This window comes from Encephalitozoon hellem, chromosome II, assembly GCF_000277815.2.
Source record: "Encephalitozoon hellem ATCC 50504 chromosome II, complete sequence".
NCBI lineage: Eukaryota > Fungi > Microsporidia > Unikaryonidae > Encephalitozoon > Encephalitozoon hellem.
The window spans coordinates 108,369-132,993 of NC_018469.1; the positions used below are offsets into that span (position 1 = coordinate 108,369).

The 24,625-nt window shown below is 44.1% G+C and overlaps 17 protein-coding genes and 1 non-coding gene across 18 annotated transcripts; 10 read left to right on the plus strand and 8 right to left on the minus strand.

The window, feature by feature from the left end:
- Positions 1-24: 24 nt before the first annotated feature.
- EHEL_020960 (uncharacterized protein) lies at positions 25-540 on the minus strand (the record flags this gene model as incomplete). Its single annotated transcript, XM_003886783.1, has 1 exon — positions 25-540. One exon carries the CDS (start codon positions 538-540, stop codon positions 25-27), a length of 516 nt encoding a protein of 171 aa, XP_003886832.1.
- A 135-nt stretch (positions 541-675) lies between these two features.
- On the minus strand, positions 676-746 carry EHEL_020970. Its single transcript has one exon. It is a non-coding gene; the product is annotated as a tRNA-Ala (tRNA).
- Positions 747-825: 79 nt separating this feature from the next.
- On the plus strand, positions 826-1,305 carry EHEL_020980 (nascent polypeptide-associated complex domain-containing protein; the record flags this gene model as incomplete). The annotated part of the gene is made up of 1 exon (XM_003886784.1): positions 826-1,305. The coding sequence occupies one exon, from the start codon at positions 826-828 to the stop codon at positions 1,303-1,305; it is 480 nt and encodes a 159-aa protein (XP_003886833.1).
- A 17-nt stretch (positions 1,306-1,322) lies between these two features.
- Positions 1,323-2,276, minus strand: EHEL_020990 (protein prenyltransferase subunit alpha; the record flags this gene model as incomplete). The annotated part of the gene is made up of 1 exon (XM_003886785.1): positions 1,323-2,276. The coding sequence occupies one exon, from the start codon at positions 2,274-2,276 to the stop codon at positions 1,323-1,325; it is 954 nt and encodes a 317-aa protein (XP_003886834.1).
- A 76-nt stretch (positions 2,277-2,352) lies between these two features.
- Positions 2,353-3,831, plus strand: EHEL_021000 (uncharacterized protein; the record flags this gene model as incomplete). Its single annotated transcript, XM_003886786.1, has 1 exon — positions 2,353-3,831. The coding sequence occupies one exon, from the start codon at positions 2,353-2,355 to the stop codon at positions 3,829-3,831; it is 1,479 nt and encodes a 492-aa protein (XP_003886835.1).
- A 97-nt stretch (positions 3,832-3,928) lies between these two features.
- EHEL_021010 (ubiquitin domain-containing protein) lies at positions 3,929-4,384 on the plus strand (the record flags this gene model as incomplete). The annotated part of the gene is made up of 1 exon (XM_003886787.1): positions 3,929-4,384. The coding sequence occupies one exon, from the start codon at positions 3,929-3,931 to the stop codon at positions 4,382-4,384; it is 456 nt and encodes a 151-aa protein (XP_003886836.1).
- A 102-nt stretch (positions 4,385-4,486) lies between these two features.
- Positions 4,487-6,523, plus strand: EHEL_021020 (RAD3-like DNA-binding helicase; the record flags this gene model as incomplete). Its single annotated transcript, XM_003886788.1, has 1 exon — positions 4,487-6,523. One exon carries the CDS (start codon positions 4,487-4,489, stop codon positions 6,521-6,523), a length of 2,037 nt encoding a protein of 678 aa, XP_003886837.1.
- A 114-nt stretch (positions 6,524-6,637) lies between these two features.
- EHEL_021030 (heat shock protein 90) lies at positions 6,638-8,704 on the plus strand (the record flags this gene model as incomplete). The annotated part of the gene is made up of 1 exon (XM_003886789.1): positions 6,638-8,704. The coding sequence occupies one exon, from the start codon at positions 6,638-6,640 to the stop codon at positions 8,702-8,704; it is 2,067 nt and encodes a 688-aa protein (XP_003886838.1).
- Positions 8,705-8,769: 65 nt separating this feature from the next.
- Positions 8,770-11,277, plus strand: EHEL_021040 (uncharacterized protein; the record flags this gene model as incomplete). The annotated part of the gene is made up of 1 exon (XM_003886790.1): positions 8,770-11,277. One exon carries the CDS (start codon positions 8,770-8,772, stop codon positions 11,275-11,277), a length of 2,508 nt encoding a protein of 835 aa, XP_003886839.1.
- A 57-nt stretch (positions 11,278-11,334) lies between these two features.
- Positions 11,335-13,143, minus strand: EHEL_021050 (uncharacterized protein; the record flags this gene model as incomplete). The annotated part of the gene is made up of 1 exon (XM_003886791.1): positions 11,335-13,143. The coding sequence occupies one exon, from the start codon at positions 13,141-13,143 to the stop codon at positions 11,335-11,337; it is 1,809 nt and encodes a 602-aa protein (XP_003886840.1).
- Positions 13,144-13,202: 59 nt separating this feature from the next.
- Positions 13,203-18,629, plus strand: EHEL_021060 (protein kinase domain-containing protein; the record flags this gene model as incomplete). The annotated part of the gene is made up of 1 exon (XM_003886792.1): positions 13,203-18,629. One exon carries the CDS (start codon positions 13,203-13,205, stop codon positions 18,627-18,629), a length of 5,427 nt encoding a protein of 1,808 aa, XP_003886841.1.
- Positions 18,630-18,715: 86 nt separating this feature from the next.
- EHEL_021070 (microsomal signal peptidase 25 kDa subunit) lies at positions 18,716-19,222 on the minus strand (the record flags this gene model as incomplete). Its single annotated transcript, XM_003886793.1, has 1 exon — positions 18,716-19,222. The coding sequence occupies one exon, from the start codon at positions 19,220-19,222 to the stop codon at positions 18,716-18,718; it is 507 nt and encodes a 168-aa protein (XP_003886842.1).
- A 50-nt stretch (positions 19,223-19,272) lies between these two features.
- On the plus strand, positions 19,273-21,399 carry EHEL_021080 (DNA replication licensing factor; the record flags this gene model as incomplete). Its single annotated transcript, XM_003886794.1, has 1 exon — positions 19,273-21,399. The coding sequence occupies one exon, from the start codon at positions 19,273-19,275 to the stop codon at positions 21,397-21,399; it is 2,127 nt and encodes a 708-aa protein (XP_003886843.1).
- A 38-nt stretch (positions 21,400-21,437) lies between these two features.
- EHEL_021090 (uncharacterized protein) lies at positions 21,438-22,073 on the minus strand (the record flags this gene model as incomplete). The annotated part of the gene is made up of 1 exon (XM_003886795.1): positions 21,438-22,073. The coding sequence occupies one exon, from the start codon at positions 22,071-22,073 to the stop codon at positions 21,438-21,440; it is 636 nt and encodes a 211-aa protein (XP_003886844.1).
- Positions 22,074-22,111: 38 nt separating this feature from the next.
- On the plus strand, positions 22,112-22,735 carry EHEL_021100 (nuclear transport factor 2 domain-containing protein; the record flags this gene model as incomplete). Its single annotated transcript, XM_003886796.1, has 1 exon — positions 22,112-22,735. The coding sequence occupies one exon, from the start codon at positions 22,112-22,114 to the stop codon at positions 22,733-22,735; it is 624 nt and encodes a 207-aa protein (XP_003886845.1).
- Positions 22,736-22,838: 103 nt separating this feature from the next.
- On the plus strand, positions 22,839-23,438 carry EHEL_021110 (uncharacterized protein; the record flags this gene model as incomplete). Its single annotated transcript, XM_003886797.1, has 1 exon — positions 22,839-23,438. One exon carries the CDS (start codon positions 22,839-22,841, stop codon positions 23,436-23,438), a length of 600 nt encoding a protein of 199 aa, XP_003886846.1.
- A 70-nt stretch (positions 23,439-23,508) lies between these two features.
- Positions 23,509-24,042, minus strand: EHEL_021120 (uncharacterized protein; the record flags this gene model as incomplete). The annotated part of the gene is made up of 1 exon (XM_003886798.1): positions 23,509-24,042. One exon carries the CDS (start codon positions 24,040-24,042, stop codon positions 23,509-23,511), a length of 534 nt encoding a protein of 177 aa, XP_003886847.1.
- Positions 24,043-24,146: 104 nt separating this feature from the next.
- On the minus strand, positions 24,147-24,539 carry EHEL_021130 (homeobox domain-containing protein; the record flags this gene model as incomplete). Its single annotated transcript, XM_003886799.1, has 1 exon — positions 24,147-24,539. The coding sequence occupies one exon, from the start codon at positions 24,537-24,539 to the stop codon at positions 24,147-24,149; it is 393 nt and encodes a 130-aa protein (XP_003886848.1).
- Positions 24,540-24,625: the final 86 nt, after the last annotated feature.

Here is a 24,625-nt window from a genome sequence, read left to right on the forward strand (position 1 = left end):
ACTATGAAATGGAAAGACAGTGCTTTAATACCAATAAGCATCAAACTGGAAGCCCTCAGTAGGCTCCGCAAGCTCGATATTCTCGACTTTACTTTTGTAGCATCTTCCTTGCTGAAAGCTAAGTCTCTTCTTTATTCTGATGTCTGTCGGGAAGCCAACACCTCTATAAAGGATGGACACAGGCGGAAGTTCGTCGCCCGAGAAATCCGCCTGAAGATATCCCACGACATGAAAGTTTCTGTCTCCACATACTGCAGAATATGTCTTCTTTATCAGAGGACTGCCTGCCAGAAGTTGCTTGTACATGAGAAAGACGCCTTGGACTCTCGATGGAGACCAGGCCATGTTGTCTGTCCATCTTCTGATTGTACTTTCTTCCTCGCAGTATACAAATATGCTTCCGTGGCGGATCTGCTTTCTTTCTCTGGGCGTGAGCCTACGTTGGACCCTTGGCATAAGGCCTCTTCTGGCCAGGTCTATCAGAACGAGGCAATCTGACTCATTCTCCATCCTACCATAAAAGGACTCTATGCTCGGCATGGATGTTCTGGGATGTGCTTGGCTGGTCTGCCAATTGGGTCAACCTTATTCGGAAGAATGCAGATGACAAGCCTCATGATTAGTTATGACTAGAATGGCAAAAAATAAGCATGAGGAATGCTGGCAGGGCAAAAATGGAGTTGCCAGGAATCGAACCCGGGCCAACTGCGTGCAAAGCAGGTATCATTCCACTAGACCACAACCCCTCGCACCCATCCCCATCCCCCGCCACATCGTGTCTCCATCGCCCTCCCTAAAGCAAGAATTTCTTATGCCCATGGTAGAATGTCTAGGCCGCTTAAAGCTGATGAGTCCCATGTTCACAAAATAATCGGATCAAAGGTAGGACTGGAGGAAGTCGAGGGGATCGAGGACGCATCCATCATCACCAAAAACATAAAGTACTCCATAGAAAGACCTATGGTTTACAAGATAAAGGGAACTGAGTCTCTTCTTATACTTGGAAGCCAAGGAAGGCCTATGGATCTCGACAAGCTCAGGAAGATGTACGAAGACAGCATCAGAGGCGCCAAGGACCAGGGCAACGAAATCACAGGGTTGTACAGCGAGATTACTAGCGACCAGGAGGGTGAAGATAAAAATGAACTGCCCCAGGCTTCCCACGAAACTACAGACGAGAGGATATCTGAAGAGGATATAAAGCTGATTAGCTCACAGATAAAAGCCTCGAGAGAGGAGATAATCAGCGCACTTGTCGAATCTAACTATGATGTTGTTGATGCAATGATGAAATTAACTAAGTAAAGCATCGTCTTTTATTCTTAGAGTGCTATTTCTGGAACATACACGCTGTAAAACTTTCCACGCAAAGTGTTGTAATGGTTTCTTCTAATTGGATCTAGCCTTATGATTCTTTCTATCATATCGGCTCTCTTTGCTTCCTCCCTCGTGTAGTCTAGAAGTGTTAACAATGCACCGAGGCACTCAGGCTCAAGCTCAAGGATCTCATGCACAAATCTAAAGTCTTCGTTTCCAGGGGAGAAGTCTACAGCCCTTCCATTCATCACCACTCTGCATCTCTCAAGAGCCTCAGCCACTCCCTCTACTGCAACGATCCTTGTGTAAAGCTCGGAAACTATTGTTTTTCTGGTGTTGCCTGCTTCAAAGGTAATCTCTCCACAGAAAGGCTTCGAAAATCTGATCTCAAGACGGCCTCTGTATCCCCTAATGTACAGCCCGTTCTCCATCCTCTTCCTTTCCCTCCACAAATAGAAGTATTCCCAGCATGTCGGATCCAGAGGATCTGTATATATAATAGAAAGAGGGTCTTCTGAGCACGAGTGGTGTAGGTACGAGTAGTTGAACAGGTCTCTTACTGGCCTGGTGTTAAGAATGGCCATTCTGTAGTTCCAGCAGTGAAAGTTTCTTGGATCCGACTCGAGAAGAAGCTTTGTAAGAAAGTCCTCCCTATCGAGGTATTTCTCCCTCTGCACCTGGAAGCTTTTCATCATGAACTTCCTGTGGTACCAGGCCTGGTAGGACTTGGGGTCATTTCTTAAAGAGTTCTCGCAAACCTTGAGCTGGTCCTTGAAGTCTGAAGGATTCGCCAAGAGATGCTCCTTAAGTTTGTTCCACGAGAAGTAGTCGTCTGAAACCATCTGTACAATTTCCTTATGCTTCCCGACCGACTCCTCCTGCAACTTCAGCTTTAGGATCTTATCCAATGCATCTTTGTCGTCGGTGTATTCTCCCTCCTCGACATTGTGTATAATCATCTGGGGATTGGTTTCTTTTCTCTAGAGATTCATCATCTTGGATGTGTTGGCCTCGAATAAAGTACCCTTTGACAAGATGGACAGGATCGAGAGATTTTTGGGGAGAAGGCCTATGAAGAACTGCCGCAAAGTCAAGTCCGAGGGGAAGGAGTTCCTGATTACTAAGAAGGATGTGAAGCTCATAAGAAGCTACAAGAAGAGTGTGTGTATGGATCCCGATGTCGATCTGTATAGGCCGTTGAATCTCAGCTTCAGCAGAAAGACTATGGATGAAGGCATGGAGACGAGAAGGAGGGTAGCGGCGCCCCAAGGAAGAAAGAGGCCCAAAAAGGAAAGACGGCATAGCGGGAGGAAAGTGCCAGAGAGCAGAGACAGGAATGAGATTGTCGACATATGGGAAGAAGAGGGTCTTGAGGATCTAAACGATTACGAGCAAGACATATTTGTGAAGGCCGGAGATGCGTATACAGGGCCGGTGGAGAAGCTGGAATATAGAAAAGAGGATCTCCAGAGCGATCTGAGGAGAGTTTACCTAAGACTCTATGAGCCAAGGGAGGGGAAGAGCTACAGGTTGAAAGATCTGATCAAGGAGCTACCCAGACCAGAAACTCTAAGGCCGTTTCCGGAAGAGATTGGTCTTTCTTTTAAGTTTGAAAGGCTTGGGCCTGTCGGCGTCAGCCAGGACTTCAAGATGTTTGGTGTGGGAGAAGGAAATAAGCTGTGCATTTATGAATTTAGGAGCTTTGTGAAGGTGAAACACGTTGTCTTTGACTCTGAGATCAGGAAGATCATGTTTGCAAAGGGAGAGACTATATGTGTGTTGCTGGCGAACAGCGCTATATGTATTGTGAATGATGTCTTTGGAGGAGAACTTCCCGACGGCCAGAAGTCTTTCTTCTATCAGGAGTTTCCCGTGTGGAGCAGGAAGGGGCCTGGGGAAGATGCTGTGAGTAGCTGCACATGTACTGTGATAAGGATGGAGGGGAAGATAAACGACATGGATGCACACCACGATGGACGGTATGTAAATGTGGTCTGTGGAAAGAAGGCCATGGTATACGACCTTAAGGAAAGAAAGGGGTTGGAGATACTAAGAGTCCGGGGAGTGGCACCTCTCAAGGCAAAGTTTCACAAGTCTCTGGACACGGTCATCATTTCCACAACAAGCTCGTTGATAGTGTATGACCTTGCGTCTAAAAAGATAGTGAGGGAAGCAAAGGAGTTTTCGTTTGTCCTTGATTTCTTTAGCATTTCGGACGATGTGGTTGTGCTGGTGAATAACTTGAACAAAATAATTCTGTATGACTGGACGAACAACAGTGTAAAAAGAAGCATGCTTCAAGAGGACGTGGGGATGGAGGTGGTCCAACACAGAAGGTTCAATCTCATGTGTGTCTCGTATCCCACGGAGATGATTGTTTTCTACAACGATGTGAGAAATGATCTAGTTGTCCCTGTCAAGAGGATTCCTGGAAAGTATAGAAACGTTTTGTTCCATCCCCATCTTCCCTGGCTGTATGGGGCCAGTGGAAACAAGGTGTGTGTGTTTACATAAGTGGCAGGGCTGCTGATCATGGGCGAAGAGGGGTATCCCTCTGCGTGAGTTGGGTGAACGGCTTATAAGCAAATTTTTTTAACCCACAGGGTTAGACATGCAGATCTTTGTGAAAACACTAACAGGAAAGACTATAACGCTTGATGTGGAGGCAAGTGATACTATTGAGAATGTTAAGGCAAAGATTCAGGACAAGGAAGGGATTCCACCAGACCAGCAAAGGCTTATTTTTGCAGGGAAGCAGCTTGAGGACGGAAGGACCCTGTCTGATTACAACATACAGAAGGAGTCTACTCTTCACCTTGTGTTGAGGCTGCGGGGAGGAGGAGCAAAGAAGAAGAAGGACTTCTCCACGCCTAAGAAGGTTAAGGCGCCTCGCGTGAAGAGGGGCCTTTCGTGGCTGGACAACTTCACGATTACTGAGGACAAGGTCAAGATCAACAGCGTCTCATGCGAGGCATGCGGAGTGGAAGTATTCTGTAGGAAGATGCCGTCAGGCTTCAAATGTGGAAAGTGCTATACGGTTTATAGCAGCGACATCGCTAGCAATTAAAACTCATCCTTGGTTTTATTTTATTGTTTTGAGTGGCTAATGCAGTTTACTATGTAAGTTCTGCCGATGGAGGAAATCGTGTGAAAAGCTATACCCTAGCGAATGGTCCGAATCAAGATAAGCGGGGTTCCTATTGATATGCCTTTTGAGCCGTATCCTGCACAGATAGTCACGATGACAAAGCTCATATCCTGCCTAATGACAGGAACAAGCGGGCTGGTTGAGAGCCCGACGGGGACGGGGAAGAGCCTGTCGATACTGTGTGCTGTGCTAGGATACAATGAGCATCTGAAGAAAGGGATCGGAGGTTGCAGTGCCAAGAGAAGAGAAGGTGGAGGGCAGAAGGGAGAGGAGGCAAAGGAAGAGAAGCTGAAGATAATTATATGTTCGCGTACGCACAAGCAGCTTGACCAGCTGATTGATCAGTTGAGGAAGACTCAGTACAGGCCTAGGATCTCCATACTGGCAAGCAGGAGCCAGTATTGTATATCTCCGAAGCTTGGGGATGTTGCAGACAAGAACACAGGATGTAATGAGCTGGTGAAAAGCGGGAGCTGTGCATATTTCACTGGAAAGGATAGGCTTGCAAAAAGAGTCGGGGACAGGATCTTCGACATAGAGGAGCTGAAGGGGGAGGGGCGAAGATGTGGTGGATGCCCCTACTATGCATCCAGGATTCTGAATGAGGATGCAGAGGTTATATTTGCACCATACAACTACCTTATTGACCCAAGGATAAGGGGGAACACGGGAATCAGCCTTGAGAACAGTGTGGTGATTGTGGATGAGGCGCATAACATAGAAGATGTGTGCAGGTCGTCTGGGTCGATTGAGCTTGGGTCGCGGACCATAGAGATAATACAAAACGAGATTCTTGGTGCCGTGAAGAGAAGTGGGATACTAGGGGAGGTCAAGCTAGACTTCATTAACCTGATGGATTTCTTCAAGAAGCTTCGAGAGGGTGCGGAAAGCACCGACGAGTTTGACAGAGACACATTTGGGGGGAAGCTTCGGATAAGAAAAGGAAGGGATATAAAGGACGAGCTTGAGAGGATGGGGATAGGTAAGGAGTTTGTCTTGAAGATCAAGAATTCGATATACGCGATTCAGAAGAATGAAGAGGCAAAGGACCTGCTGAATGTGAGCACGTTTCACATACTAGAGGGTCTTGACTCTGTCTTGTCTGCGATTCACTTTAGTGGTTGTGATGCATATTCATTTGTATTCCATAAGGTGAGCGACGAGAATATAAGGAACTCAAGATCATCAAAGTTTTCTTACAACTTCTGGCTTCTCGATGCTGGATACACGTTCCGGTCGTTTGTGGGCAAGGTTAGGTCTGTTGTACTTTTGTCTGGAACATTGACGCCGTTTTCTTCGTTTTCGTCCGAGCTAGGACATGAGTTTGCTCATTCGATTGTCGCACCTCACCTGATCACACAAAAGCAAGTGTTTGTGTCTTGTATAAAGAAGGGGCATCTGGCGAGGGAGCTTACGGGGACGTATGGAGTTTCTGACACGCCTCAGTATCTGGACCAACTTTTGAGGATCATAGTGGATGTGTCGAATAAGATCAAAGGCCACGGAGGGACGCTTGTGTTTGTTCCGAGTTATAGCTTCCTAGAGAACCTGCAGAAGAGGATGGGCGGGGGAGCTTCTGGGATATTGATTGAGCCGAAGAGCGGAGCAGGAAACGAATTTGAGAAGGTGATGAAAAGATACAAGAACAGAATAGCAACGAAGCAGAGCGCTATATTTATGTGTGTTTATAGAGGAAAGGCAAGCGAAGGGATAGACTTCAAGGATTCTTTTGCAAGAGCCGTTATTGCGGTTGGAATTCCGTACCCGAGTCTCCATGACCCACAAGTAGAGCTCAAGAAAGAGTTTAACGACAGATACAAGAGCTTTAACGGACGGCTTTGGTATGAGGCCCAGGCATTCCGAGCAGTGAACCAGGCACTTGGGAGGGCGATTAGGCACAAGGACGACTGGGGAGTAGTAATGCTTCTTGACAACAGGTATTCCGAAAAGAGAGTACAAAGCCATTTGTCTAAGTGGGTTACTGAGAACATTAGGGTCTATGACTCGTACGATGGATGTGTCTCCGAGCTTTCTGGATTTCTGTCTTCGATTAAATAGACAAGGTTTTTTAAATGGTTCTCCTATGTCCTGAGGAAGCACATTGTTTTTCTAGATTTTTCCGGTAGATTCTGGGGAGACGAAAATATTTAACCACCAATTCCCTAGCAATTAATGTCATCGAAGCAAGAACCATCGGTAGAAGGAACTATAAAGGACAAGCACTCTGAGACACATGGATTTGAGGTTGATGTAAACCAAATGATGGATACCATGATCAAGAGTGTGTACTCGTCGAAGGAGCTATTTCTTAGGGAGTTGGTATCTAACTCCAGTGATGCCTGTGACAAGCTCAAGGCGCTGTATTTCCAGCTGAAGGAGAAGGGATGCGAGCTTGATCCCGTTACATCTTTAGGGATTGAGATTATTCCAAACAAGGCCAACAGAATGTTAACGATCAAGGATAACGGGATTGGAATGACGAAGGCCGACCTGATGAACTTTATTGGGACGATTGCAAGCAGCGGAACGAAGAGATTTAGAGAGGAGATGAAGGAGAAGGGGAACTCTGCTGATGCCTCCAATCTGATTGGACAGTTTGGTCTTGGGTTCTATTCATCTTATCTTGTTGCTGAGAGGGTTGATGTGATAACAAAGCATCCCGAGGACTCGGCGCTTGTCTGGACGTCTACTGGGAAGGACGAGTACACTATAGAGGAGTATGAGGGAGAGTCGTTTTCCCATGGGACCTCCATTGTGCTATACATCAAGGAGGGAGAAGAGGAGTTCCTTGATCCAAAGAGGATTAGTGAGATAGTGAAGAAGTACTCTCTATTTGTGTTCTATCCTATATACACATATGTTGAGAAGGAAGTTGAGGACACTGAGCAAAAGAAGGAGGAGGAAGAAGAAAAGGCTGTGGAAGAGACAAATGAGCCTAAGGTTGAAGAGGTGCAGGAGAAGAGGCTGAAGAAGGTCACGGAAAGAGAACAGATCAATGTTGAGAAGCCACTGTGGAAGAGAAATATAAAGGATGTTCCTGAGGAGGAGCTGAAGAGCTTCTATAAGACCATTTCTGGGGACTGGGATGATTTCCTTGCAGTTGACTTCTGGCACATTGAGGGGCTCCTGTCTATCGAGCTTCTTATGTTTATTCCGAAGAGGGCAAGGTTTGACATGTTCAATAGGAATAAGAAGAACAACAACATCAAGCTGTACTGCAAGAATGTGTTCGTGACGGATGACTTTGGAGACGCCATTCCCGAGTGGATGTCATTTGTCAGTGGTGTGGTGGCCTCTGACGACATTCCTATGAATATCAGCAGAGAGATGATTCAAGGGACAAATGTGATGAAGCTCGTCAAGAAGACTCTTCCACAGAAGATCTTTGAGATGATAGGCAAGCTTGCACTGGATGTCGAGAAGTACAAGACATTCTACAAGGAGTTTGGAAACTGCCTGAAGATGGCCATTGGAGAGGCAAGCGAGGGGCAGCAGGACGGATACTCGAAGTGCCTTCGATACTTTACTACGAAGAGTGAGGAGGAGATGATATCTTTGGACACATATGTGGAGAGGATGGCACCAAACCAGAAGCAGATATATGTGATAACAGGGCTTGGGAAAGACCAAGTTAAGTCAAACCCTGCTCTAGATGCATTCCAGAAGTACGAGGTTATATACATGTACGATGTGATGGACGAAGTGATGCTCAGGGGGCTTAAGAAGTACAAAGGGCATGCCATACAAAGAATAACAAGCGAGGGAGTTGAGCTTCCCGAGGATGAGGAAAACAACGAGGAGGTTGTGAAGTCATTTGAGGAGTTCTGCAAGAAGGTGAAGGACGTTCTTTCCAGCAAGGTGGAGAAGGTCACTGTGAACCCGAGGCTTGTGAGTGTCCCTGCGGTTATATCTACCACTAAGTATTCTCTGTCTGGAACCATGGAAAACATAATGAAGTCCCAGCCTGTCACTGAGGCAAACCCATTTGCAGCAATGACGGCAGTCAGCAAGAAGATCTTCGAGCTAAATCCAAACCACAGGCTTGTCAAGAACCTCAAGGCACTCTTCGATAGCAACGAGATCGAGAAGATGAGTAAGATCTTAGAGCTGTTTTTCGAGACGGTTCTTATCCATAACGGATTTATGCTGTCTAATCCCAAGGAGTTCTGCGCCAATGTCTTTGACTTCCTCTGTTCCGAGGAGACAAAGTGTGAGGAACTTGTTGAGGAGGTTGAATAATGCCATTAAATAGTTCTTTTTAGCTTTATGGATGTCTATAATTGATCCAAAAAAATTACCCAGAGATGGAGACGAAGTTGTGTGAAAGTGCTTCTAAAGTCCTGGGTGCAATAAGACAGACGATTGCCTCTGAAAGGATGGAGGGCACGCCGGAAAACATTGTCAATGCAGCAATATGCACGTTTCTGGAAATGATTAGGAGAAACGACCACTCAAAAGTGCAGGAGCTTCTTCAGATAATTCTTGCGCATAAGAACTACATTTCCGAAGAAAACAGCGGCGAGCTGATCAGAAGAGTTCTTTTTTCCTTCAAGGAGAAGAAGATCTACCTCCAGGGATTCCGCATAATCAAGAACTTCATAAAGAATGGGAGATATCATATGCAGCATTTCAGAATTCTTGTGGAGGAGTGCTTTGGAAGAAAGGGATTTAAGACAAGATCGGTGGAGCTGGCGAAGAGGTATTTGGAGATAGGGGAGTTCAAGAGGGAGCTCCTTGAGTACATCTCCAAGCTCAGGAGCGTTGACCAGATAAGACACATTAACTGTTTTTTTGATTCGATCATGGAAGAGGTTGGCGTGGAGTCGAAGCTTGACGAGTTTGTGGGCCCGGATCTTTTCAACAGAATTGAGCCTGAAGAAGCTAGAGAGCTGTATTCCGAATGCTGTGACCTTCTCTACAACTATACACTAGAAAAGATGAAGGCACCCGAGCCCGATGAAAGGGTCTTTGAGTACATAATGAAGAAGCTTTTGATACTCTTTGAAGTCTCTCTTCCTAGAGGAGGAAAGCTCCTGAAGATATTCTCGCTGTTGGCGGAGAAGGACTTGGTCATTTCTTTAAGGACCGGGATGCATCTGATGAGGCTTGACGGCAACCTCAAAAAGGAAGTTGTGAAGGAGATATGTGAGGCGAAGTTGAAGAACGACCAAATATACGAGTTTATTAGGTCCATCAGGCACATTCTTGTCCCTGAGTTCATGGACTTGATAAGGCATATGGCAAGGTGTTTTGTGGAAGGAGATGATAGATACCGATTTTCGCTTGGAGCCATTGCAGGGATTATAGGGCTGGAAGACTTGTTCTTAGTGCTGGAGGACATTCCTATAGAAATGGGGGCATGGGCACCCATCATTAGGTGTTCTTCGAATGGAGACATATCATTCTTCATAAAGCTATACAATGAGATAGAGGAAACGAAGGGAGCGGGTTCCATAGATAAGACCATCCTTCTGAACTGTCTTCCCGCATTCTGTAACTATGGGACAGACCGCAACAATTCAATCAAGGCGCTTCTTCAGATAATGAAGGCCAACATGGCCAACATGAATGTCTTTAGCTCTATCTGCACAGGACTAAGAAAACTAATACATTCCCACGAGAATAATATCAAAAACAGCTTAATTCTTAGAAGTCCTATTCCACTAGACGAGTCGCAAAGAATTCTCTCTTCAATTCAGGAGTCTGCAATCGCCTTGGATATTCTTTCGATGGCATTGACAAGAAGCTCTGATGAGCTAGACCAAACTCTGTTTAAACTACTGGAAACGAACGACTTCGGGGTTTCGCACAGGATATTCCAATACATTCTTCTCTATCCACAGATCGAGTCGGTTTCATTCGGGAGCTGGAACCTCGCGGGAATTTCTGATGCATTGAAGGTTGCAAGATACTTTGTCCCAACGATGGGGTGCGACTTTGAGTTCTACAGCAAGCTCATGGAGCTTTCTCTTTCTGAGGACGGATGTGTTCAGAAAAGGTCGTATCAGCTGCTCTATTACATGAAGCAGTACCAAAAGATTGATCTGTGCATCTGCGACACGCTTTTCTCGCACGAGATTGACGAGAAGACGAGGGATTGCTCGCAGAAGTGGCGAATTTCTCTCATCTATTCCATTTACACGATGGGATGCAAGTGCTTCCCAAGCAGGAAGAAGGAGTATCTCAACAAAATGCTCCCAATGCTTATTATAGGGCTGAAGACAGGAAATGCAAAGACCAAAAGGATCTGCTCGGAAAACCTGGAGGAGCTTGTATCTGGATTCTGTGGCCCAGACTTCGACTTCTATTTGAGGCTGGTAACTGCTGGGATGGGGTCTGAGAATGTGGTTCTTAGGTGTGGGATACTAGAGGCGTCTGTCCTGCTGATGGAAAACCATAAGGAAAGACTCCCGCAAGAGTTCATCCAGTCTATATACGACGCATGTCTATGCACAAGCAAGCTTGGGAGAGAAGTTGTTCCACATGTTCTCAAGCTTCTGAGCATCCTTGTTGAAATGTACCCAACGAATCTTCAAGGATGCCTCGATACATTGGAGTTGTATGCAGATAGGTTTAGAAGAAGACACTCCAAAGACATCCAATCCATCGTGCTAAAGCTCATGAACAGAGATGTAGAAGTCCCAAAGAGCCTCAAAGCTCTCCTAAAGGAAAAGAGGATAAGAAGGCCTTTGCCAACCCTGCAGATAACAAAGAAAAACGATGTGATGATCACACAAGAAAAGAAGAAGCAAAGCAGTACATTTGTCAGGCATAGGAAAACAATAGGGAAGAACAAAAAGCACAAGAAATAAAATCTCAGCATTATTCCTTTAAGAGGATTCTATTTAATTCTTTATTTGTCTTGTCAGCTATGCATAGGATCTTATAAAGTTGAGCTCTTCATCAAAGCTATCTTCGTAGTCTACACCAGGGGGCTCCACACCGATACTCTCGCAGAAGTTGGAGAAAAGAATCCTCAGGTCAAGAGAATCCTCAGAATCTACACAAGCCCTGACTATGGGGAAGTATTGCCTTTGGATGTCTATAGGCATCTTTTGAAGAAGTATTATAATGATTTTACACTTAAAGCAAGTGTCTATCTCAAGTCTGAATGCCTTGTCGATAAGACGGGGCCATTTATCCTTTCTCTCAAGTAACATAAGACTTGAATAGAGCCTGCCAAGAGCAATGCATTTATGCCTTGAATGCACGTACATGATCTCGATGCTAGAAAGCACCACCTCTATCATTTGCACCTGCACTCCAGCCCTGTGGACAAGAGATGCTAAAAAATCGATGTCCTCAAAGGCCCACGGGTGCAGGAAGATTGTCACAAGCGTAGCCTTGCTTCTGACGAGGCGAGTCCATATAGGAGAACCTTCACTGAACACTTCTTTTCTAAAGAAATGCCTGAAAAATCCCCTATAGTCGGCATTGAGCATCGTTTGTGAGGGCGAGAAGACCCTTGAAAGACAATTATTTGCATGTATAAAATCAGTCTTCGAAGTTTTGTAGTTTCTGATTCTTTCAATAAACTCCCGGATCCTATGGTTGGTCGACTCGTTCAAGAGAAAGTATCTTCCTATTCCGTTGAGGCAGGCACAATATGCCTCAATATTCCTGACCTTGAAGAGATAGTCAAGAAGTCCAAACATCTCATCGGCAGAGGCCTCTTTAAACTTGCACATCTCAGATATAAGCAAGCAGTTGGACACCACGTCGTTGTGGCCGATGCTCTTCGACTGGTATATTTCTTTGAAGAGTGCGGACACAACCTTTCTTCCAATGCCTCCCATGCTTTTCAATATCCTGGCTATAGGCGTTATAAAGTTTGGGTTGAGCTTCAGCTGTATAATCGCAGAGATTATCTCCTTCTGATTGCTTGCATTTTTTATACATCTTGATAATGCATCCAGCTTTTCTGAGTCTCCTGAATGTATGATAATATAGTCCCTTATCTCCTTCGCATCGAGACTTCCAGAATAGCATTCTAGCGAGCTCGTGCGCCCAGTATAGTAGTGGAACTCCTCATCCTCCACACCAATCATTTTCTTGAAGCCGTCGCCTTTCCCATGAACTTCTATGCCAAGAGATCTGGCCATTTCTGCAAGCTTTTCGTCATCTTCAATAGCCAGTGGCTCCACCTTATTGGCTTGGATTGTAATTTCGGCCTGTATTGCATCGTCCTTGTAACTCTCTTTCATGTACCAAAGAAAAAGGACTCTGGGCCTCACGTCCATCTTGCTGCACAGGTCCTTGATGAGGCCTTCTCTCCATCCCTCCTTTCCAGTCGTTTCTCTGGTTAGAGTCTGCAGATCGAAGAAATAGGCTGCAAGCCAATATCTTTCTGCGTCTTGTATTCCGTGGCTTATGGCCTTTCCAAGTTCATTTGTAAGCTGTCTCGCAAAGTCGCCGCATGCCACAAGTGCAGATGTGACACGGACAACATTCTTTATGTCGTTTTCCGACTGCACTTTCGTCAGAAGTAATGAGGAAACTATTTCAGAGGTAAACTTGCTCATGTCCTCCAGAGCAAGATCATTTCTGATGGCATCTACATCCTCAGAGCTTATGTTCTTCAGCTTCTTTATGATCGAAAGCTTCTTTTTAAGAGGTGAGTTTCGCTTTCTTGCAACACCAGATCCACCTAGGACCTTAAGTTCATCTTGCCAGTTCATGCAAGGGGAGCATCTATTCGGCGATTTATTACGCTTCGGATCTCCTCGAGCCCTTGGATATGAACCGTGGTTACTTGAAGAATCTTTATCTCCAGCAGCTAGAGACAGGACGATATTCAGATGTGTTTAGAGAAAGCTTGCAGAGCATAGTGTCCATGAAAATAATGAACACAGTCATGTCCCTTGCAGCAAAGGACGATGAAGAGGCACCGTTTATGGATCTTCTAGAGTTAATTCTTCGGAATCTTGAAAGCAATGTTGTATTTTATGAGAAGTTCAGGAAGTCGAACTTCCATCTTCTTCTATTTGAAAGACCATTGAGGATGGAGAGCTACACCAAGCTGAAGGCCATCTACGATAAAGTTGGGGCAAGGAGAGTTAGCCCAGGATTCGAGCATACAGAATTTCTCAGCAAAAACTTTTATAACTACTGCCTGTACAAGCACGCGTATGGTGACTATCAGTTTGATCTTGAGTTGGATGTAAGAGGACTGGGCCCTGTGGAGATGAATCTTTTCAAGAGTCTCCTCAAGATGGTATGCATCGAAAATAGAGAGAACGAGCATCTTGCCAATTATATAAAGACTCTTCCTATTGACAAGGACGTTTTTCTTGCAATAGTCATGCCAAGCATCAAAATAGATGACTCCAAGATTTCTCCCGAAGACGTGTTCCTTGTGCACCCCTTCCAGGTCAGAGGCTCTGATCCAAAGCGGTTTGTAAAGCCATTTCTGTGCAACCTGAATTTTCACGAGGGCGCTTGCAGGGTCTGCAGCAGGCAAATACTGAAATCTGACTTTGAGGAGATCAGTTGTGAGGAGTACATAAGCATCATAGATGGAAATATCGAGGAAATATGCTTCGGGGTAAGCCATTGGGAGAGGATGAGAACGTCTCGTATGCTTACAGTTATCCTCAGGGCCTTGTTCAAGGAGCCTAGAGACCTTGAATGCTATAGATGCCTGAAGTACTTTTGGATAGAGGAGAGAAGTGAGATGGAAGATGTGATGGTGAGGTTTCTAAGATATGCAGCCAGTAGGCTGAGCATTGAAGACGTCCAGATATCCATTAAGATGTTCCCTTTTACGAAGCACACGCCAAGAATAATCTTTGCTTATTTTGTTATTCTGTTTGAAGGCTTTCTGAAGTACTCTTCAAATCCATTTCTAAGAAATGTGGTAAAGAACATAGCATCAAGGAGCAAAAGCAGGTTTATGAAGATAAGAGCAATGATATTTGAATACTGCTTGAAGAGAAATTTCGAGTCCCCATCACATGCGAAAGAAAATGCAAGCAACAGAAAAAAAGGAGATGGCAGATTTGTAAAGAAAGGCTCAAATGAAATGCAGGAGAATGAGCTTGAAAGCATGCTTGGTCCACTGTCCGAATTTTTTGACGAGGAGTGCCAAGCATTCGTTAGGAACAACATGTTTTATATATATCCCATGATGTACTCATCTCTTCCTTGCAGTGCCTCAGATGTTACGTTCACTCAGGCCAACATCCATTTCCTGATCATATCTCTTTTCCTTCAGGGAGAAGAAGACAAAATAGAGGAAATGGGATATGGGAAAGACGAGCTATGTGCGATGGGGGTAGATGTGATTGTGCCGCTTCTATGCAACGGTTACTTCAAATATGATGTCTTGAAGAGGTTTTTTGGAGATGTCCAAAAATACATAGGCAGGCATCTTCCAAGATTCTTGTTTGTACTAAAGAAAGTGTATGTTGAAAGGCCTTTTGAGCTTCAGGTATGCGTGTTTAAAGTTCTGAAGTGTATTATAGAGGCCATTTCTGGAAACGTGAAAATGCTGTTCAATTACCTGTTTCCATTTATCGAGTTTTTCATGAGGAAGCATGAAGATACGTGTGGGACGGACTGTAAGATGATTTTCATTGAATACTATTCATCGTTCTTTGAGAATGACTGTCTTATTCGGAACATGCCGAGGATATTCCCGTATTTGGACATTGATAAGATAATCAGGTGGAGCAATGCAAAGAATGAAAATGATTGCCTGGATATAGTTGCGGGGCTTTTGGATGCCAGAGGGCACTTTCCTCAGGAAACATCTACCTTGAAGGCGGTTGAATTCCTCACAAGGACATTTGGCGGTTCCGAAGGGGCAGAAGGGTTTGATGAGGAGACCTTTGTGGAGAATATTCTTGTACGGTTTTTTAAGAGTCAGACATTTAGGGCAAAGATTGGAAATGTCTATAGAGGACTTGTTGGGGCAGGTAACGATGCTGCATTCATGATTGGATGTATATCCCAAGGGTTTCTGGAACAGGGAGGGCTTCCTTCTGTCTGTGACATCCCTGTTATTGAATGCACCCCAGAGGCGATAGCCAGGGTGATGATCGAGAAGTATCTATCTGAGATAGATCCTGAAAAGCAAGATTTGTATTTTTTCATAATACAGGAGGGGCTAAGGTTTATTAAAGAGCCCCTGAGTGAGAGGATAGAGGAGATTGTTGAGCAGTTTAGAAGCACGCAATACCTCTACAAGCATGTTCCTTCGCATCCGGTTGAGAAGGTGTATGAGAAGACATATTCCTTTAAGAAGTTTCTTGAACGGCTCTATCGGTATTCTCTTAGAGAGGTTGAGAAGACCGGCATGAATGATTATTTCAACCTTCTCAAATACGGAGACCTGCTTGACACCCAATTTCTGGAGTTTCACTGTTTATGCCTGGCAAGGCTAGCTTTGGATATGGGTGATGGAAAGATCCTTGACGTGGCCAGGAGCATAGCCTCTGATTTGCAAGGGGGAGTGGATAGAAGAATTGCAAGGTTTGTCTTGAAGCTGCACAGGTTTACAAATGGAAAGCACATTTCTGATCAGGAGATCCTTAGGATATCAATCTTTCTCAAAGACCATTACAGCTCTGCTCAGGTTTTGGAGAAGATGATAAGAAAGGAGAGAAAGAGAGAGCTTTTCGACATTCTGCAATACTGTTACTACTCTGTCAAGGACTATGATAAGGTGCTGGGTATAAGCTCCGTGTTTTCTAGGCCAACTCTGATTAATTTGTTCTTCAAGTTCTGTGTAGACAAGAACTTTACAGCAGCAAGGAAATGCCTAGGATATGAAGTAATGGCAGGGGATGGCGGGGTGGAGAGCGATAGAACGGACGAGGGAGGTTCTTTAGCCCAAGACCTGGAACTGAAAGTTTTGTTATCTGAAATCATAGACGAGTGCCAGGATGATGAGGTCATGAAATTTATGGATGATTGCAAAAGAATAGAAAAGGATTTTTCTGATTGGAAGAATCTATCAAGTAAAAACGAGATATTCAGGCACTTCATAAAGGATTGTGAGCTTGTGTCCAAGAGCAAAAACTTGCTTAAGACCTTGGATTTGATAGCGGGGAGAAGGGAGTTGGCAGGAGATGACAGGATGCTTCTGGAATGCCATGAAAGCCTTGTGGCGGGGATCAGGTCCATGATAAGTGCAAAGGACGATATATCGTGTGATGAAATGTTTGAATCCTTGGTTGCTTCTTCGAAGCAAGATATCACAGAGAGCCTTAGCCAAGGGCTTCATAACAAAGAATATTTTGATGATTTTGCATCTGTGGACACAGCTTGGGTGGAGAGACGTCCTGAAAGGATAGGGTATATGGATAGAAGCAAGTCTGGGAGTGTGAGCAGATACACTACTCTGGATGAGTTTGAAAGAGACCTAAGACTTGCAATGATAAAAAGCTATCGGGGAGACAACGATGTAAACAGATGTATTCAAGAGATTGGAGACATGCTACTTAAGAGGGAATGGTGTGTGCTGTATGAGCTAGCAGAACTGAATGTTCTGCAGGGAAAGATAAGCGATGCGAAATCGTCTCTCAAGAAGGTTTTGGAGTTGTTTCCGAGAACATCGTTATTCTATAGAAAAGCTTTAATTAGACATGCCGAGCTTGTGGACACAAAAACAGGATATGATTCTGCACTATCCATCCTGAGGGACTCTGGAAAGCTATTTCTCCTTGGAGCCAAGAAGTTTGAGAGTACGGAACCTGTAAAGGCAATGGAGATGTACGTCAACAGTGTGGTACACGACAGCCAGTATTCTGATGAAGCCGTTCCCAGAATATTCCATTTGCTTTCTGAGATGACGCCATCAAAAGATATCAATGTAGGTGGCGAGCTGATAAAGAAACTTCTGGAGTCTTGTCTGTCATTGCTTCCTCCGTATTATAACCAGATACTTTCTAGGCTGAGTCATCCGAATCAAGATGTAGCCGAGGTGGTATCTAGAACTGTACTCGAGCTTATGGAGAGGTATCCAAGCAAAACATTTTGGAGGTCCTTGATAATGATGAACTCGCAAGTTCCAAGTACAAGGAAGCGCATGGAAAGGATCATTTCCGAGCTTACGCTCGATAACAAGGTGGTTCTGTCCAATGTCAGAAGAATATCTGAGGAGTTAGTGAAAATCTCGAAATCAAAGAAGAATGAGCTAACCATGCACGAGGACTTTCCGGAGTTTGGCAGGATGTTTCCAATTGATGCAATGGTTCCAAACACTAATATATCAATCGGTGGGGTGAAGGATGAGGTGAAGGTCTTCAATTCTCTCCAGCGCCCCAAGAGGATATGCTTTATAGGGAGCGATGGAAAGTGCTATTATTGGCTTTGCAAAAACCAGGACGATTTAAGAAAGGATAGCCGGTTCATGGATCTGAACCTCATAATTAATAGCATACTCAGGAAACAAAGCAGCGAGAAGTACATCCGGACTTATGCTGTGATACCGTTTAGTCACGAAAGTGGAATTATAGAATGGATCAACGGATTGAGTTCACTCAAGGTCATATGCGACTCATACTACTCGAGAGATGGAATCTCTATATCTGAAACTGCATGCAGGTTTGTAAGCAGCAGGAAGATAGGGATGAGGGAATGGCACAAGGTTGTCTTGAAATTCCATCCGAGATTTCATTTGTGGTTTAGCGATAACTTTCCGCATCCGTATAGTTGGCTGGTAGCAAGAAACAACTATACCAGAACATATGCAATAATGAACATTGTAGGGTGGTTCATGGGCCTAGGAGACAGGCACGCGGAGAATATTCTTTTTGATTCAAACACCGGCGATACTGTTCATGTTGACTTGAATTGCATCTTTGGAAAGGGGAAAGAACTGCAGGTTCCAGAAAGAGTTCCCTATAGACTCACACAAAACATAGTGGATGCGTTTGGAGTGCTTGGGCTGGAAGGTTCGTACAATGCCACTCTTTGCACAACTTTAGAGCTGTTTCTTAGAAACAGGAATATTCTAGTATCTAACCTTCTGTCCTTTGTGTATGATCCTTTGTTTGAGTGGAGAAGAAAGTCCACAACAGTACCAAAAAGGATTATCGAGGATCTGTACCGTAAGATTGACGACTTAGATGCTAGCAGTAAGTGTGATGTGCTTAACGAGGAAGCAACGAAAGATGAAAACCTATCTATGATGTACATTGGATGGCTCCCATTCGTTTGAGTCTCAAACATCCAAGGAGAGCGCTAGACCTATAGCATGCCAATGCCCCACAATAAAGATATACCTAAAATGCTTTTTAAGACTATTTACTTTTCAAAAAGGCCTTGAAGATCGTCAAGGAATTCCTCGTGCACAAGCCTTCCATTGGAGTCAAACAAATCGAACACAGACTTTGTATACTTGCTTGGGATGAGCTTGTTTTTGTTATACACGAGTAACACATATGTAGGGTCTGGTGCGCTGATGTTTGTTGAGACGACTCTGTCTTCAAATACCATGGAAGAGCCTACATATCGGAAGTAGATTTCTCCAAGAAGATTGATTATGAAATAGAACAAAGTTAGCGGGGCTATGATATTCCTGTGGTGTTCAAACTCTGACGTGGTGGAAAGATATGCAACTACAAGGGCAATTGCCGTTGATATCAATCCTATCACTATTTTAATATCTGTGGAAACCTTAGACTGTTTTGAGTTCTTAACATTTTCCATGAAGTCACGAACTACATCATCAAGGATGATCTTCAGCTCGCTTAGGCTGTATATATCTCCTCTGAGTGGGCTTTTGTTGTACCTGGCCTTCAAGTTGTCCATGCAGGGTAAATATTTTACAAAGATGTTAACTGCGGTAAGAGACACCCCAAATGGATTCCGATCCACATTCATCTGCATTTTCGTTCTACGATGCCAGCCAGGATGTTCAACTGAACCTCACGCCCTCGCAGGGAGAGCTCAGCTCCACGTTCACGCCCATAGTAGAGACAGAAAGAGTCAAGGTGATATGGGGAACAACCATAAATATTCAAGAGGCATCAGAGCAGTTCAAGGAGTTTATCCGGAGGAACAGAGACTATTACAGCATCCTTGAGCAGATGGATCTCACCCAGGAGTTTGTGTTTGATCTTAACTGCGAGGATCTTGACGATGATCTTCGGGGCCAGCTTGCAACATATCCCCAGGAGGTACTTCCAATTCTCCAGGGCTCTCTCCAAGAGATATACACAGAGAACTTTCCGAGCTTCAGTGGGTCTATTAAAATAAGGCCTTTTGGGATAGGAAAGCCTCTTTCGATAAGAAACATAAATCCAAGTGATATCGACAAGATTGTACAAATAACAGGGATGGTTATCAGATCGTCCTCTGTGATCCCTGAAATTGTAAGGGCTTTCTTCAAGTGCTCAAAGTGCCAGCGTGAGTGCTTTGTGGAGAGCATAAGGAATGTGATTGAAGAGCCAAGCAAGTGCGAGTGCGGGGGGAAGTACACCCAGCAGCTGGTTCACAATGCGAGCGAGTTTGAAGATAAGCAGATAGCAAGGATCCAGGAACTTCCCGAGGGAATCCCTGATGGGACAACGCCCATGGCAATGACGATAGTATGCAGAAACGAATTTGTCGATGGACTTATCCCAGGAGACAGAGTTAAAGTAGTGGGGATCTTGAAAGCAACGCCTGTGAGGCTCAATCCTGTGATGAGGAAAATTAAGAGTACATTTAGAACCTATCTTGAGCTTCTCAGTTATCAAGTGATAAGTAGAAGGACCGAGGAAAAAGACCCTATCGACAAGATCGACGAGCTCAGAAGAAGACCCGAAGTGTATGAGATACTGGCAAACTCGATAGCACCCTCTGTATGTGGGATGGAAGACACAAAAAAGGCCCTTCTTCTGCAACTGTTTGGAGGAGTTAGAAAGGAGCTTGGGAGTTCGAGGCTCAGAGGAGACATAAACATACTTCTGGCAGGAGATCCTGGAATATCGAAATCGCAGCTGCTAAGCTTCATACATAGGACTTCTGAAAGAGGAATGTACACAAGCGGAAGAGGGTCCAGTGCAGTTGGGCTGACGGCAAGCGTGGCCAAGGACCCGGATACAGGGCAATTCATTCTAGAATCCGGGGCTCTTGTTCTATCTGACAACGGGATATGCTGCATAGACGAGTTCGATAAGATGAGCGATACGACAAGAAGTGTACTGCATGAGGTAATGGAACAGCAGACAGTCTCCGTTGCGAAAGCAGGAATCATAACCACGCTGAATGCAAGGTGCTCGATCCTTGCAAGTTGCAACCCGATTGAAAGCAAATACAATCCCAGAAAAAGCATAGTTGAAAACATCAACCTTCCCCCAACGCTGTTGAGTAGGTTTGATGTTGTATGCCTTCTGATAGATAAATCTGACGAGTTCCAGGACAGGGCAATAGGCGATCACATTGTCTCTTTATATTCCGAGGGTGTAGCAAAAAAGGAGCATGTTGATGCAGATCTTCTTAAAGCATATGTGAGGGAAGCGAAGAGAATAATGCCGAAGCTGACCTCTGAAAGCATGAAGATGCTGACACAAGCATATGTCGATCTTAGACAGATGGATAACGGAAAGACAATAACAGCAACAACAAGACAGCTGGAGAGTTTAATTCGACTGAGTGAGGCACATGCAAGAATGAGATTCTCGAGCACTGTTGACAGCAAAGATGTTAGAGAGGCAGTAAGAATAATAAGAGAAAGTCTTCTTATGTATGCAATTGACCCATCTACTGGGAAGGTGGACATGGATATGGTAATTACAGGGAGAAGCACGTCTAGAAATAAGATGCTTGAAAGCCTGAAGGATGCAATTCTCCTTATGGTCAAAGACAAGGTGGAAGTTTCTGAAATAGTCAAGAGGACAGGAGCAGACGAAAAGATGGTACAGGAGGCCTTGGAAGAGCTTGTATTGGAAGACAAGCTGATAGGCTCTACCAAAGAGTCTTGCTACGAAAGGGTAGGCAATTGAAGAAGAGACCTTGGATTCCAAGTCTATCCCCTTTTGACCTAGAGTTTGGATAAAACATTGTTTGGCCTCTCTTTTTTCTGTATTTTGTTATGGAAATACCACCAATAGTAATATTTTTTCCAGTCGCTAATCCCTTCATCAGGTTCTGTCTTGTGTTCCCTCATTGCTTGAAGCTGGGATGTCTTCAGTCTAGAGTCTCTGAAAAGTATGGAATCCTCTATCAGGTTTTCTATTACTGCAGTTGCATTCACCAGGTTTTCCTGTGTCTCTGCGGTTACGTAGCAATGCAAAGGCTCTGCATACTTATCCTTGTAAGACCCTCTTATGTATATTCTAGTTCTTGTGATTCTTTCAAGTTGTTTCTGGGTGGAACCTTTAGGGCCTATAATTAAGCCTACAAAGTTGCTTTCAGGAAATTCCTGGATAGGAATGTAGATCTTATTTGTATAAATTCCTCCAGACACAGTGACATTTCCTTGGACCTGCTGACCCAAAACGTGTTGCTTTCTGGCCTTGAGCCACCGAATCAGACTTTGGTCGTTGGATGCTGCTGCAGCTTGAATACGCCGGTCTATCTCCTCTACGCGGATGGCGTTGACCAAATCTTTGAACTCAGATTTGTCTTTTACACCTTTCGGTAGTGCCACCTTCTCTGGATATCGAAATGACTCCATGGGAGGTCTATGAAAAAGATGTAAATTTTTGCTCCCTGATGACAAGTATTCCTAAATCGAACGAAATAGTCTTTGTAAAGAACTACTACAACATGCTCTGCAATAGACCATCACTTATCCACCAGTATTACATGAAAGATTCCCAGATCACAATAAATAAAGAAACGGGCAAGCCTGAGATATGTACAGAGGATTTCGGGAAGTACATCAAATCCAAGATATCTAGCCCGATTTCAAAGGTGTTTATATCCCATCTATCTTGTCAAAAAACAGATGATTTGAAATCAATCATAAATGTCATTGGGCAGTTTGTTTACAGCGATTTGACGCAGGTAAGGATAGCTCATCAGTTTATTGTGTCGAAGATTGACTCCACCTTATATATAAAGAACGAAATCTTGACGTTCCTTGATGAAGAAGTCGTTTATGAAACAGAGAGCGATGCAAAGAGGGTTGTCGCTGTGCTTTGTGGTAAGAATAGCATGCTTCAAGCGGCCGGTGTGATTTCCGAGTTTGGAAAGATTATATCCATAAAGCTCGAAAACGACGACAGGGTTGTTATGACGCTAAATAGTGCAGAGGATGTGGAGAATATCAAAAGAAATGCTGCAAAGATTGTTTCACAGGGATACAAGCTTGAACTTGATGGTCTAAAGATATGAAAGGATCGAAGGACTTTGGAATAAATTCTTATGGGCAACTTGTTTTATGTTCCTTTCTTCCTTGGAACGATGTTCGTGTGTGAGAAGAGCCCTTCAAAGTATAATGGAAGGAGAGGAGAATCTAGCAAAGAGGTTTGTGGATGCATATAACAGACGTGTGGAGCTATATATGCAAAGGCAGGCACTGGAAGACGCCATAAACAAAGGGCTTATTGACCAGCGCACACTTAAGGAGGCAATAGAGATGAATAAGGATCTAGGGAGCCGGGAGCAGTCAAGGCCGCCAGACCAAGGAACAATGTTTGGAACAGGGATACATAGGCTATCTCTCATTGATATAGGTAGGCTTCCTACAGATAATGTAGATATGTTTCATACAGAGACAGCAATATATCCTGTAGGATACATGTGTAGGAAGAAGTACAAAAAGCACAACGCCTACAAGAAGAAAGCAAAGGATAGAATTTTATATATTTGCAGCGTGGATCCTCACAAGGGCCCTATTATTTCTGCTGATGATGGGAGGAAGTGGTACGGGCCAACTATGTGGAGGGATTTTGTAGATAGCATTGATGGAACCATTGAGTACAAGAGCGTTGAGGAGTTTTTTGGGTTTGGAAATTCTGCACTGGTCAAGAAAATTGAGTCTCTTGGAGACTTATCTCCCTTCAAAAGATACATTCCATTGAATAAAAGACTCTAGAAATAAAGGCTTTCCAAGTGTACCACATCTATGACTGGCATTTATAAGGCTTCTAAGATGTCTTTTATTTTCAAAAGGAAAGCCTAACAACCATGAGTACTGCAACTAAGATGAAGAGAATGAGCAGTATGGATCTAATGATCCCAGCTCTCCAAAGCTTTCTTTGTCTAGTGATCCCTAGCTGTTCATTTATAAGCATTCCATACTGCTCTCCTTCTTCAAGGCGTTCCATGACATTGTCAATGGGAAGTATAGCATCATTAACTGCATAGTTTATGTAATCTGAAACTGCAATAACTTCCTGTACACTCTTGGCTACCTCATCAATCGTACCCTTCCTGCCCATCGCTTCAATGTGTATCTTGCATGCAGATATTTCGTCATCTAGCTCTTTATAGGGTCTTGGCATGTATTTGTACCTATTCTTTAGCTCGTTGTACTGCCTTACAAGTCTAGGGGATTGCTGCCCACACTCAACAAGGCGGTCACAGATCCGAAACATGTCCTCTATCTTCGATTCCTTTTCTTCAGAGGCATCCACCTCAAGCTCCCTTATAGATCTATCCAGTACACTTATTCTTTTGGAGAAGGTAGCACCATCCATTGCGAGAGCTTGTTTATCCTGTATCATCTATAGACGAGATTAATGATCTTTGTTACAAATATGACAAGTATAGGACTGGGATGAACTTCGGACAGAACAATCTGTCACTCTAGTCCAAATCTTAAAACAGCCCGCTTCTCCATCTCGACTATATCTGCCAGAACGCCAAGGGGAATGTCCATGGCACTGTGCTCCTCAGGATCAGACAAAGAAAGAACCCCCTTTACACATCCTTTCTTCCTTATAGCCTGTCTTGTATTCTGAAACCATTTCTGGATAGACTTTGGATGGACATTAATAAGCAGTGCAAGATCAATTATTGTTTTCGAGGAAGGAAATTTAGATATCTCGAATATTTTGTTCAGAACACATGTCTGCAACCTTGTCTTTCTCATCTGCTTTCCTGCACAGTATCTATTCATTTGAAATCCACTTAGTTTTAGAAGTCCAAGTGCTGCTTCTAATTCCCTCATATTTCTAGTTTTTTCACTAACCATTTCCAGGAACCAAGGCTCTGCCTTTAAAAATAACTTGACGTCTTTCTACTCATTGATATATTAATTACTTCACATGTCATGTGTTG